The sequence below is a fragment of the Ictalurus furcatus genome, chromosome 14 (genome assembly GCF_023375685.1).
Source record: "Ictalurus furcatus strain D&B chromosome 14, Billie_1.0, whole genome shotgun sequence".
Classification (NCBI taxonomy): Eukaryota; Metazoa; Chordata; class Actinopteri; order Siluriformes; family Ictaluridae; genus Ictalurus; species Ictalurus furcatus.
In genome coordinates, this window is record NC_071268.1 from 3,149,141 (window position 1) to 3,161,961 (window position 12,821).

Below are 12,821 nucleotides of genomic sequence, written 5' to 3' on the forward strand. Positions count from 1 at the left end.
GTGTCCACTGGTCTTGGCTTTCGTCTGTTAGATATTTGAAATGAACTGCGTGACTGAAAACCTTTGAGTCACACCATGTCAACATTTCTTGTACATGTACTCATCTGCCTGTGTCTGTGTATATGTGTGCACAGTTGGTGATTCCTGGTGACCAGAATCAGTTAGAGCCAGACCAGCCCTGCTCCATTTCGGTGCAGACATCTGAAATGGTGGCCACGAACACACGACACTCGCCTGGCTGCTCCCGCTCTGACCTTGAGGCTCTGCTGCAGGCTTTCCGAGAGCAGGCCTTCTTCACCTCCTCCACGTCCTCCTCATTTCCTGTGCTTCACCCAGTCTTCCAACGGCATGCACATGAAAGAGACACATGCCTGCATGATGTTTACCGTGGTCTGGCACCTCCTGCCCTGAGCACTGATGCCCTCAGGACACCATCAGCCACCGATCTGTGGGCCCTACGCTTCACCCAATTCTGGGTGGACTACGAGGGTCCCCGAAGCCACCGGCCCACGCCGTGTGTTGATTCCTTCCCGCTCACCCTGTGGCTGTGCCAGCCTGCCCGCTATCTTCAGCACCAGCAGAGACCAAAGGCAGCAGCAGGCACAGGGACAGTGCCAGTGCCAACTGATGTCAGTGGTCGACTGCAAAGGAAAAAACTGTTGAAGGAGTATTATAGCACCGAGATGCTGGGTAACCAACCAACCAATGGCCTGCACAAGCCTTTCTCTCTGGATGGACTGAATGCTGCTGACTCTTCCTCTGTCGCCTCTTCCTCTTCTTCATCCACTGGAGATGCGGACATGCAGGTGTTGGTACATGTACAGAAGCTGCTGAGTGTGCAAGCTAGCCATAGCCAATATGTGTTTCTGCTTAAACTGCAGCAAACGCTGAATTCCCTGCAGCGCAAACTGCAACAGGACCTGCAGCAGCACGGCTTGACACATCAAGGTACTGGACGGACGTTTGGTGCGTGTGTGGGCCTCCTGGTGAAAAGTGCTGAGGTCGCACTTATGCTGAAGCCCGTGCCTACAGCTGATGCAGACGGCAGCCTTCTGGGTTCTGATCTCTCGCCGTCTGGGAGCAGAGCCACGCTGGAAGTTGGCAGTGAGGCAGGAGACAGCACGGCAGGCACAGCCAAACACACCTGTCCTGTTGAACAGCTGCTGTGTGTAGACACAGAGATACAGAGCCAGAGTGCTCCACCTCTCCTGCCTCTTTCAGCATCCTCCCAAACTGAGAAGAAAGGTTCTGTTGAGGAGAAAAATGCATGGTCAGGCCCAGAGAGTGAGGCTTCACTGGGCAGGACTGTGGCAGTGGACTCCATGGGCGAGCCAATGTCTAGGGACTGGAATGACAAGATCCAGGGAGCTAGACTACCTCAGTCTATGTCCAGGTAACGTCTAGAATCAAAGCATTGACTTAGATATTGATGTCCTGTGTTCTTTTCTTGCACTTCTGAGGGTACATTCCTCATAAATGACCATGGGGTCCAAAATACCGAGTCCACAACCAAAAACTGGGGTTGGTCAGCAGTGCAACCGTGTGAAACAATAAAAAAACATCTTGTTTGCTCAGATTGAGCAGTAGCAAAGATATTGTATAGCCGAGTGTAGTGTTAGTCATTAAGAGATTACAACAATCAATGCGAATTACAAAATGCAGCATGATTTTGTACACAAATATTTTTTATAAAACAAAGAGCATTATGAAATGAAGAGAGCATACTGTATAATGATCGTGAATCTCATATGACAGATAACTTGTCTCCGTTGTACGTTATATGTATTTTTGAATAGGAAAGTAATTTATTAACGATAGAAATGAAAATACTTCTCGGTAGTGGCAATTGTAGATGAAGTAAGCCGTTTTGGATAAAGGTGCTTGCCTGATAAATGGAATTAAATATAGTAGACTCTGGATTTTGGGCAAGGTAGATTAACCTGGGAAGTAAAAAGCAAAAGAAAAGTTATTGCATGAATGCTTAAAGGTCAGTTTACATAGTTAAAAATGGAGAAAGAACTCGGTCCCTGATTATAAAAGTTAAAAGGAATGTTGTGAGTAATGGCATGTTTGGTGTGTACACCTCAGAACCACACACCCACCACCTGACACCTGACGGCTGGGGGACCGTGCAGCCTGTTTCCCAATTTTAAACGAGGTCAGAGGGCTGGTGATGTCCGAATAATTCAGTACATGCCTACAATAATATCCAGCCAGCCTCAGAAACTGCTTTACATTATTATTTTTTGGTCTTGGGTCTCAGGCAGGCCATAATTGCTGCTGTCTTACCACTGTGGAGACCATGACCCAAGTAGAAACCCAGATACCATAACTGTACCCACTGAATTGCACACTTCTTGATGTTTTCTGTGAGTCCTGTGTGTCTCAAGGATCTCGGGACAGCCCTCAGATGTTTAATGGTTAACAGATGTTTCATGTGGGCATATGCAGCGTGAGGACGGAAGATTCTGTCCATGAGTTGTTGAAACATAGATGGGGCTCCAAACATCCAGTTTTTTCAAAGGACATTGGCGTCTAGGGGCTCTGCCAATATCTTGGTCAAATCCAGTGTCAAATAAAAGTGAGCTGTGCCTAACCGATCAAGCATTGGGTAAGCAGCAATTTAGACACCGCGTTGACTTTTCTAAAGTCCCAGAACTGGACAGTTCGTCCACCTTCAGAACTAGGACGACGGGGATGGACCAGTCACTGTGGGATTCCTCGATTGCACCCATATTGAGCATAGCTTTGAGCTCCTCCCAAACCACTAAACAGTAGAGGTGACCAAGCAACCCCACCCCCAGAGAGTGGTGTGCAAAGACACATCAGTAAACTCTTATTGCAACTGGGTAATCTGTGCTGTCTGGGACGTTGAGGCGTGGTCTCCACAGGGTGGATTGAGATGCGTATTTCGGGTACATCTCCGGTTCCAGTCCCTCTCTTTCGGGAGTCACTGTCACCAAATCCACAGGCACTGCCTCTCTCTATGGTTTTGAGTGGTTGAGGTGGTATATTTGTAATGTATCACCAATGTAATGCAGTTGTAATTTACAACCTGACGTGGGTAATAATACGAGCACGTTATCTCCCAGTGAAAACTCGTGTAGTCGAGCTCCTCTATTAAACGTCTGGGATTGGCATCCTTGAGTCTGTAGCAAATTGACAATTGTGTGGAGTTTTGCTCCCAGGTCAAGAACATAAGGAATTTTATTTTCTCTCTCTGAAGGTTCCTCCTTCCAATTTCCTCAGTTGATGTCTAAGATCTCGTATAGTAATCCATAACCCCATGGAGGCTCGTGGAACCTGTCCGATTGCAAACAATAGGAATTTGAGCCACTTATCACAACAGGCGTCATTGTGCAAAAACTTACGAATCATTTTGAAGCGTTTTGATTAAATCTCTGGACCAGTTCATCTGTTTAGTAAACATTTAGCTTAACAATTGGTAAAAAAAAATTATTTCCCAATAATTCTTACAGTCCACAAAGTCCACATGGCGTGAACGTAGTGCTTGGTTGGTCAGAATCTCTTTTGGGATCGTGACGCAGGAGATCACTTGGAAGAGCGCCTCCACAACAGGCACTGCTTCTGGGTATTGTGTTGTGGAATCCACTAGAACGAACATGAAGAGATGCCCTTGTGCACTCTGTTTTAGTGGCCTGATGAGGTCCATACCAATTCTTTCGAAGGGGACCTCAGTTATTGGAAGAGGACTTTCGGGGTGGCCGGAGGATTCACCAGCTGGCATTTGCAGCATGCTGCATACCATCTATGTTCATTGCTGTACATGGCTAGGCAGTAGAAACAGGCCGGAGATGGTTTACTGGATTAGACCCTGAAGGGTGAAAGGGAGATGTGTACACGAACTAGGAAATAGGGGGAGCATTTTTCTGCAGCTCCTCAGTACCAACAATTGTGTAGTCTCGCCCTTTTGTTTAAGTGTCTTGCCTCACTCAATATAACCTATCCTTGATAAAAGAACGACATGACTAGCATAGTACAAACCCTTGCTGAACTAATTGACTTTCAATTACTCTCAGTTGGTCAAAGTGTATGGTCCTTGTCTTTTGACTGCTCCATGGGGAAATATCAATGGGAATCCCCAGGGAGGTGTGGCCTCTCCCACTTTCTGGTTCTTTCTGTCTGCGAGCAGATGCTGATGGAAAGCCCATCCACAAGCATTCCCCTTAACTATGCTTAGTATTTTTGACCAGTTTGTCCCCAAAATTCATGGGTGAGTCATCGGTGCCTCCACTCTATGCTTTGTCCCGGACATTTACAATCATTAGCACTAGCCCTTCATGCTCTAATCCAATGTCTCACATTGAATCAGACCTCAGTGGACTGAGGTTTGATTACAGCCCAAAAACACCAAGGTGCAGATTTACTGCCTTGGATACCCTGAGGTAATCTGCATGTCCCTGCTCAAGGGGAAACTCCCAATATTCGCAATGACAGGGGAAATTGGGAAATGCCAACAGGCATTGGACATTGATCCTGGAAATGCCCAGACTCCCCAGCGTTGCCAGCACGCCTACCCGGGTCTTATCGCTGAGGTAGAGAGAGGCCGACATCCTCGGATATACTCCCACGTGGTCCTCTGTCAGCTGTGTTGCCTTATCCATAGCAATGATAGCTGGAGTACTATCAGGCTGTCGCAGTCTTCAGGTCTTCAAGCTGCACCGCCGCCTTGGTCTCATGGCAGTAGGGGATGGCCTGCTGCTGAACCGGTGGTGGTGTAAGCTTGCGACGGACTTGATATGTGTGAGGTCTCGGTAACCAATCGCATATTCTCCCAGATTTCAGCACTGCTGTGACATTCTGTCTAACGTAACAGACTCCACTGAAATAATACAACTCGAACAGGTGTACATCCCTTCATGAAATGACCCACTGCTTCTCCATTTTCAGACATGCTCAATGTGCATGTGTAGGTGTGTATATGTTTTCACATCCAGTGACTACTTGTGCTGTGATCATGCTCTTTGATTGGTACCTGTTTACATCGGTGTTTAGTTTGGAGTCAAGTGCACAGCTCATACACAGTGATAACAAAATAACCCTGAACCTTATTGGAACCAAATGTAAAAGTAAATTAATTATTAAAGAAATAATTGGATGAGTGCATGTCCTCATATTTTACACGTACACACTCGGTGTTTCTGGCTGTGTGTGTGTTACAGTGGGCGCCTGATGAGGGATCGATCGCAGTCGAACTTCTCTGTGGGATATAAGAACATGAAGAGTCCTTCACTGCAGTCTCTGGACAACATCTCCCTAGACAGCTCCTTACTGGAAGACTACGATTCGTACAGCATGCTGGAGAGAGGTATCATTCCGAATCCTGCGTTCTGGGGAACTGTGAAGTGTAATAATAAATGAATTATAAAATAATATTAACTTTTAATTAACTGTGCTTATACGTCATGTGGCGTATACATTTCCTCACCTTCTGTTTGCACTACATCGATTCTGGCTCATGGTCTCTACTGTGTAAACTTTTATACCTACTTTATATCCACTCCACTTTGTATCTACTGCTCAAACACACGCACAGTGGAGGGTTTCCTTCAGGATTTTCTGTAGGCCACAGAATCCAGCGTGATGGCCACTAGGTGGCAGGATTGCATCATGAGTTGAAAGCCTGTCTTTCACTGAGGAAAAGGGAAAATGACACACTGTAATTTACTACCACACATTCAGCACGTGTGTGTGTGTGTGTGTGTGTGTGTGTGATGGTGTATGCATAAAGCTTTAATGTTGGAATTGTGAACATTATCATGAACGGGTTTTGTGTAATAATGATGTGCCAGGTGTCGGTGTGACATACCTCTGAATCGTTAAAGTTGTATGTGTTTGTTTGTAGACGATGTGTCTATCTCTGGGTTTAAAGTCACTATGAGTGATCTGAACACTGCTGAGCGGGCCACTGAGGTGATGGTGCAGGATGGAGAAGATGGCCAGTCACCCGAAGCAGTCAGTGCCACCTCACAGAGTACTGACGAGCGCGCCAAAGATCTGGTACTGCCATCTCACCTCTCCACTCTGCTTTCTAACCTCTATCTGTGTTTTTGTCTCAACCCCTACCTCCTCTGTTGACCCCCCCCCCCCTCTCGCTCACTCACTCTCGCTCACTCACTCTCTCCCTCTCTCTTGCTCACTCTCTCACTCACTCTCTATTTCTGATACAATTTTACCTTTTACTGTTTATTTCCCATCATGTATAGTGTGTGTGTGTGTGTGTGTGTGTGTGTGTGTGTGTGTGTGTGTGTGTACATGCTCACCTGCAGGTGTCGGTGCTGGTCCTGAAGGTGCACTCAGTGTGTGCCTCCCTGAACATGAGAAGTGATAACACTACTCTAGCTCTGGAGGTGGGGCAGGTCCGCACCAATCAGCTCGGCAATGTCAGTCTACGCCAGTATCTTAGCAACCACAGTCTCGGTAAGACAGCATCAATAGGTCTTCTGTGTGTGTGTGTGTGTGTGCGTGCACGTGTGTTTTCAAATCCTGATCATTCGTCTTACTGAAAATACATACATGTAACTGTGCATCCCTTTAGGTTTTGTCTGTTCCACACCACTAATTACTGCTCAGAGCAGTGAAGGTATGATGGGGTGTGTGTGTGTGTGTGTGTGTGTGTGTGTGTTGGATTTGATATTTGACACCGTATCACATATTTGTGTGTGCAGAAATACTCTGTACCAGGAATGAATTTGGGTGACAAGCGTATTTTCAGAAAAACTCTCTGCTACTGAACCTTTGCTTGACTAAGCAGAGCTATATATACATACATACATTATATATATATATATATATATATATATATATATATATATATATATATATATATATATATATAAATAAATATATATATATAAATAAATATTAATGTAAAACGGCTTTGGAAAGCATACAGACCCCTTCATTTATACACATACACACACACAGTCCAACAGCGTAGTAATATCCAACAGGGCAAATGCAAAAAAAAAATTGACCAATCCGAGAGTCAAAACACAGCAAAGCATAGACACATAAATGGCTCGAACATTCGTGATGGAGAACGCTGTCGCTGCAGCACAATGACGCGACGAGTTTGCATGAGCATTATATAGTTTGTTAACAAGGAATAGCTGAACAATAGATGAAGTGTCCTAGAAAGGGGGGGGGGGGGTGGGAGCAGGAGCTTCTGGTGGCGTGGTAATGAATTGTCTCAGACAGATGTTCCAGAGACAGTTGCACTTCAGATCTCTGCCCTGGACGCAGTTATGAATGAAGGCAGCGATGTTTATTTACTTGATGGCTTGGATATACTGCTGCTGTATTGCCCTTTTTTAAGGATGAAAACATTTACTGCCTCTCAGACGTGTTCACTTCTTCCTGTCCAGTTGTCCAACATTAGGAACTGAGGAGGTCGGTCACCAAGGACACAGTGGGCGTGTTTGAGACCAGGGAGATGGGGCACATTCGGCCCACTGGGGACGACTGGTCCATTCGAGTTGATTGCTGCTACAGTATAACCTCAAGATCCTTCTCATTTCTTGATTGAGCTTTCCACCCTGGCTGTTAGAAGGGTTGGAGAGGCGAGGACGGACAGATATTAAAGTTTAGTGGTTGAGAACGTGTGGACGACTCTATCTGACACAATGTTTCTGGCAAGGCCGTAGTATGGGACGACCTCGCTGAACATGACTTCATGGCAGTAAAGAGCTTAGGCAGAGAGATTGGATGAACGGATTAGAGAAACGATCAGGAAAGACAAGAATGGTTGCGTTACCTCTAAAGATCCTTGATGAAGTCGAGGGAGATGTGTGACCAAGGACAACGTACCCTACTGCTCAAAAGCTTAGGGTCGCTTAGACAGGCATTTTTTTTTCCCCAATTAAAACAACATTAAATTGATCAAAAATACAGTCTAGACTTTATTAATGTTGTAACTGACTATTATAGCTGGAAAGAATGATTTTTAATGGAATATCTCCATGTGTAGGTGTAAAGAAGGTTATTTTCAGCAGCCATCACTCCTGTGTTCCAGTAGCACGTCCTGATGGCTAATTCAGGTTCATCACGTTAAAAGGCTAATGGATTGATCATTACTAAACCCTTTTATATTACGTTAGCACAGCTGAAAACCATCGTGCTGATCGAGGATGCATAAAAAAAAAGGCCGTCTTCTGAAACGCATCATTCTTTCCTTGTTTTAAGAAAGGAACGCTATTCCATGAGACAAACTGCCAAGAAACTGAGAACGTCATACAACGGTGTGTATTACACTCTTCAAAGTGCAGCACGGAGCCGGCTCTAACGTGGATGGAAAGAGAAGTGGGAGGCCCCGCTGCACAACTGAGCAAGAGGACGAGTACATCGGAGTCTAGTTTGAGAGACGGACGTCTCGCGGGTTCTCGGCTGGCAGCTTCATTGATTGGAACCAGCAAAACACCAGTCTCAACGGCAGCGGTCAAGCTGAGACTCCGCGACGCTGCGACTCCACGATGCTGCGCCTTCTAGGCGGAGTTGCAAAGAAAAAGCCATATCTGAAACTGGCCAATAGAAGGAGGAGATTAAATGGGCCGAAGAACACACACATCGGAGTGTTCTGGACAGACGAATCTAAGTTTGAGGTGTTCGGAACACCTGTGAGACGCTGGAGAAAAATGAAAATGTGCTGGAGGAGTTCTTGGGGCCAAGCATGGTGGAGGAAAGGTGATGGTCTGGGGTGCTTTCGTGGTGTCAACGTGGGAGATTTGAACATGTTAAAAGGGATCTTGAACAAGGAAGACCATCACTACTACTCTGGGTAGTACGATGCAGGACTGAGGAAGTATGGTCTTGTCTACAGGTCCTTTGTGAAATCAGGACCGAGCGTTGGCGTTCCGGTTCTTAGATCCAGGTTTGTAGGTGAGGATGAACTTGAATCTGTTGAAGGACAATGCCCAGCAGGTGACGCGGGTTTAATCATCTTTTCCGGGTTTAATCATCTAGTCTCTTCTCCTCCAGTGCCAGTGATTTGCTGTCCAGGGGTTCTCTCTTCCACACTTCATAGTGTTCACCTTGAGTTAGTTTTCTGAAGTAGAATAGGAGCAGTGCTTTCTCGGTGTCATGGAATCGCTCCACTTCAGATGCATCTCCATGTATTACAGAAGGTAGCGCTGGGTTGCTGTTTCGTTCCATTTGAGAGAGTTCACGGTTCCTTGCAAGAGGAAGCTAAATCCTCTTCTAAATCTCTGATAGAAATTGGCAAAGCCCAGGAATCTTTCTATCTCCCTCCGGTACGTGGTTGCAAACAGAATCTCATAGCCTCCGCTTCCCTCTCCGTTCTCTTGTTCATCCAGAATATAAGACAGAAATTTTATACGAGGCTGGTGGAACCAAGCTATCCAGGGCCCCCCCCCAACAGTACTTGACGGATGTGTTGGGCTTGCTGGTGAAGCTCAAAATGTCATCTATGAACACCGAGTGGTTCAGGAATTATTACAGGGCCTCCTTCACAAACGCTAACACGCATTCACCAGACCAAAGACTTTTAAGAGTTAATCTTCATGGTATTCCAGACATAGTTATGGGGGGGAAAAAACAGTCTTCCGTACACCTTCACAAATGTGTATAAGATTGTATGCACTCTGCGAGTCTAAATGTGCTTCGCGCATACGTAGGCCTTGGCGAAGTTTGTGGAATGTTCGCGCATACTCCTCCGCCAGCTGTGTTTTCATGTTTTAGGGAGAGCTCTATGGGTCAAAAATGTCTCCAAAATCCTTTTTCGAAATTGTGCTACAGCAGTGTTTGAGATAGTGGACACACACACACACACACACACACACACACACACACACTTTTATAGTGAAATACTGCCTCCTCTGCTAATCTAATCCTGTAGCATTATCTGGTTTCTCTGAACTGATTCTCCTCCAAGCTCCGGTTTCTCTCCGTGTCCAAACTGTCTCTTTGATTGAGTGGAACATGACACGCTGGTAGCATTATGTATTAAAGTAGCATTAAAGTATGACCACTTTAGGGAATGAGATGTTTTGTTACTAATAGCGGTAAGATCAGTAATTTGGGAGGGGGGGGGGCCTTTCTGCGACTCGCATTCTGCGACTCGCAATGCCATATACCTGTCTACAAACCAGCAATTATTATTTTATCTCAGAAAGCTGCCAGTGTATCAACACCCCTGATTTCACATTACCCTGACTTGTCGTTGAGTTGACAAGCTGAGTGATTCGTGTGTGTGTGTGTGTGTGTGTGTGTGTGTTTTACTGTGGATTTGGCTGCTAGTACAAAAGAATTGTGTGCTCGGTTTGTTGAACAGTGTGCTGATGGAAAGAGAGGACCTGAAGATGGGTGAATTTCACGTATATTGGGATAACAGATAAATCGGGACATTTTAAAAAAGAAAAACTCGGCAACTATTCATTTCCTGGCCTGATAAGTGAAAGTTCAAGCTTGTGTCATTGAGCTCTTGCAGTGGAAACTGCTTGATAGAATGAACATGATTTTAATGCATGTGATGTGAGATATGGATGTGGTCATCATCAAACAGGAAGTGGACTGCAGAAAGCTTGAGGCGGGAAAAAATGACATCCTTTACTGGTTTTTTCATAAGGGTATAAAAATAACACGTACTACTGTAAAAAAAAAATTAATAAATAAATAAATAAAAGTCTTGCACTTAATAGGGCTATATATTCCGTAAAATATCATAAAAACAGATGAATTAAACAGATTTAAAAAACTTTCTGTTAACCCTTCTTTTAAATTTCTAATTTCAGAGCCTCTGTTAATGGTATTAATTGATATAGACAATTAATTATTCTTGATAATACGTACGTTGAAGGGAAAAAAAAATCTTTCATGGCCGTTAAAAGATGTGGCTCGGACAGAATTTGACTTCATCTGTTCATTTTTAGACGTTTTTTAGAAAAGAATCCAGAAACTATTGAAGATTCAGTTGTTGTTGTAAGAAACGAATCGTCGGACGGTACTTTAAAGCAACAGCTTCACGTGTCGTTAGAACGCGCTGAATGTTTTTAAGTCCTTTCTGTTATTGAACTGAACTGCTACACATTGATAACGTTGTAAAAGTGTTATTGAGGATCAAAGTAAAGACGTAAAACGTGTAACGGCAGGTTTCTCAAATCCCCCAGCGTGAAATGTTTCCTTTACACATAGATCGTGAAGATGTTAAGTAGTTTCAGAAATGGACCGTGTCGTAGACGAGGTGGAAATTCAGAAACTGTCCCGATATATCTGAATACGCGCAGTGGGAAGACTTTGATATGCAGTAGATGATTCACCTTCACTTATCCACTCGTCTTTGTCTGCTCCTTCGTGCTGTAATGCTTGAATTGAAGGTCTTGTACTCTTGATTGTTAATGACAAGCTTTTAAATTGTGTGTGTGTGTGCGAGGCTCAGCCTCAGACCAGGAGCCCCGCAGTAAGCAGCTGGATCCAGAGGTCCGAGTCCGGCTGGAGAGGGGGCCGAAAGCGGCTGCTCGCTCCCCTCTGGCTGAGCACAACGGCTTCCTGCAGTGCCGGCTGCAGGCCTTCAGCGCTGACTTCCTCATGACATCTCTGAGAAATCTTGCCATCTTCCTCGATGATAATTCCACCTCTCGCGTGCTCCCGATGGAGATCACGATCCGAGATACACACGTTAACCTGAAGGTACGTGTACTGTAAGGACACACGGGAACCTGGTTTTATCAGAACAGCTTGAGATTCGCCGTTCCTCTGATGATGGATCATGTGTTCCTGTGTGATGTAGGATGACGGTCCCCGGGACAGCCCTTCAGAGCCGGAACCCACTCCCATGTCCCTACATATCCACAACCTTCTGGTGCTGCGCAGAGATGATGGCTCCTTCCACATTGGAGGTTATATTTATTCATTTGGCAGACCGCTTTATCCAAAGTCACTTACAGTTGAGCTGAGCCGATAAGGGCGTAGGGGCCTTGCTCAAGGGCCCAACGGTGACCGCTTTCCAGTACTGGGATTTGATCTCACAATATTCCAATCAGAAGTCCATAGCCCTGACCTCTGAGCCAGCGCTGCCTTTGTCCTCATCCTCTTTATGATTTAGTCATTCTATGTTCTTTTCTTCTTTTCTCCTTTCCTTAATGTAATCTTTCATTTTATTTCCCGTATGTGCATGCTGCTGTTTTTTAATTTTTTAAAAGAAGTCCCTCTTTAACGTCTGTAACTGATGTTGTGACCGGTGACGCCCCCTCCCCCTCCCCCTCCCCCCCCCCTCTCTCTCACACACACTCGCGCTCTCTGTCTCTCTCTCTCTCTCTCTCACTGTACAGTCGAGCATGGTGCACAGATAGAGCCTCAGGAGATGCAGCCCGTTCCTGACAACAGGCATATTTCTGCCCCTGAAGTGCGTGAGGCTGTAGCCAGCGAGCCGAAAGCCACACAGACTGCACCTCTGTCACCCACAAGTCCCACCCCCACCAGCAGAGAAAAGGTAACAGCGCACGAAATCCAGCTGTTTGTTTAAATACAATCACCGAGTGCTAAATCCTACAGCGGTACAGAATCTATAACCTGTTAGAAACAGGAAAACATGATGTGTGTATGCGATCTGGTTATTGTTATGATCTCTTCTTTGATTTCTGAGCCCAATTGAATCAAGACATTCCTATGACGCATCAGATTTCATCCAGTGGTTTGACTAAAACACAACCAGGCGAATTCCTCACTATTCGATGAATCACAGACTGTTTAGGAATCCTTTTATCCTTTTATTTAGAACGTGACCTTTAAATTACTTTTATTAACCGATATCCAAGTGCAATATTCATCTAAAGTTTGGAGGCCAA

At 45.2% G+C, this 12,821-nt stretch overlaps 1 protein-coding gene across 5 annotated transcripts in view; it reads left to right on the forward strand.

Annotated features, from left to right (window-relative positions):
* Window positions 1-12,821, forward strand: part of bltp3b (bridge-like lipid transfer protein family member 3B) — a 34,649-nt gene that overhangs the window by 19,213 nt on the left and 2,615 nt on the right. The window contains exons 14-21 of one of the 5 annotated variants that reach the window (XM_053642306.1): window positions 135-1,393; window positions 5,184-5,329; window positions 5,867-6,021; window positions 6,291-6,441; window positions 6,560-6,604; window positions 11,414-11,664; window positions 11,765-11,873; window positions 12,306-12,466. In XM_053642306.1, coding sequence (XP_053498281.1) covers window positions 135-1,393; window positions 5,184-5,329; window positions 5,867-6,021; window positions 6,291-6,441; window positions 6,560-6,604; window positions 11,414-11,664; window positions 11,765-11,873; window positions 12,306-12,466 — 2,277 coding nt within the window. Of the gene's footprint in view, window positions 1-134; window positions 1,394-5,183; window positions 5,330-5,866; window positions 6,022-6,290; window positions 6,442-6,559; window positions 6,605-7,388; window positions 11,665-11,764; window positions 11,874-12,305; window positions 12,467-12,821 lie in introns of those variants that run through there. The other 4 variants (XM_053642307.1, XM_053642308.1, XM_053642309.1 and 1 more) reach the window with 4 other exon arrangements.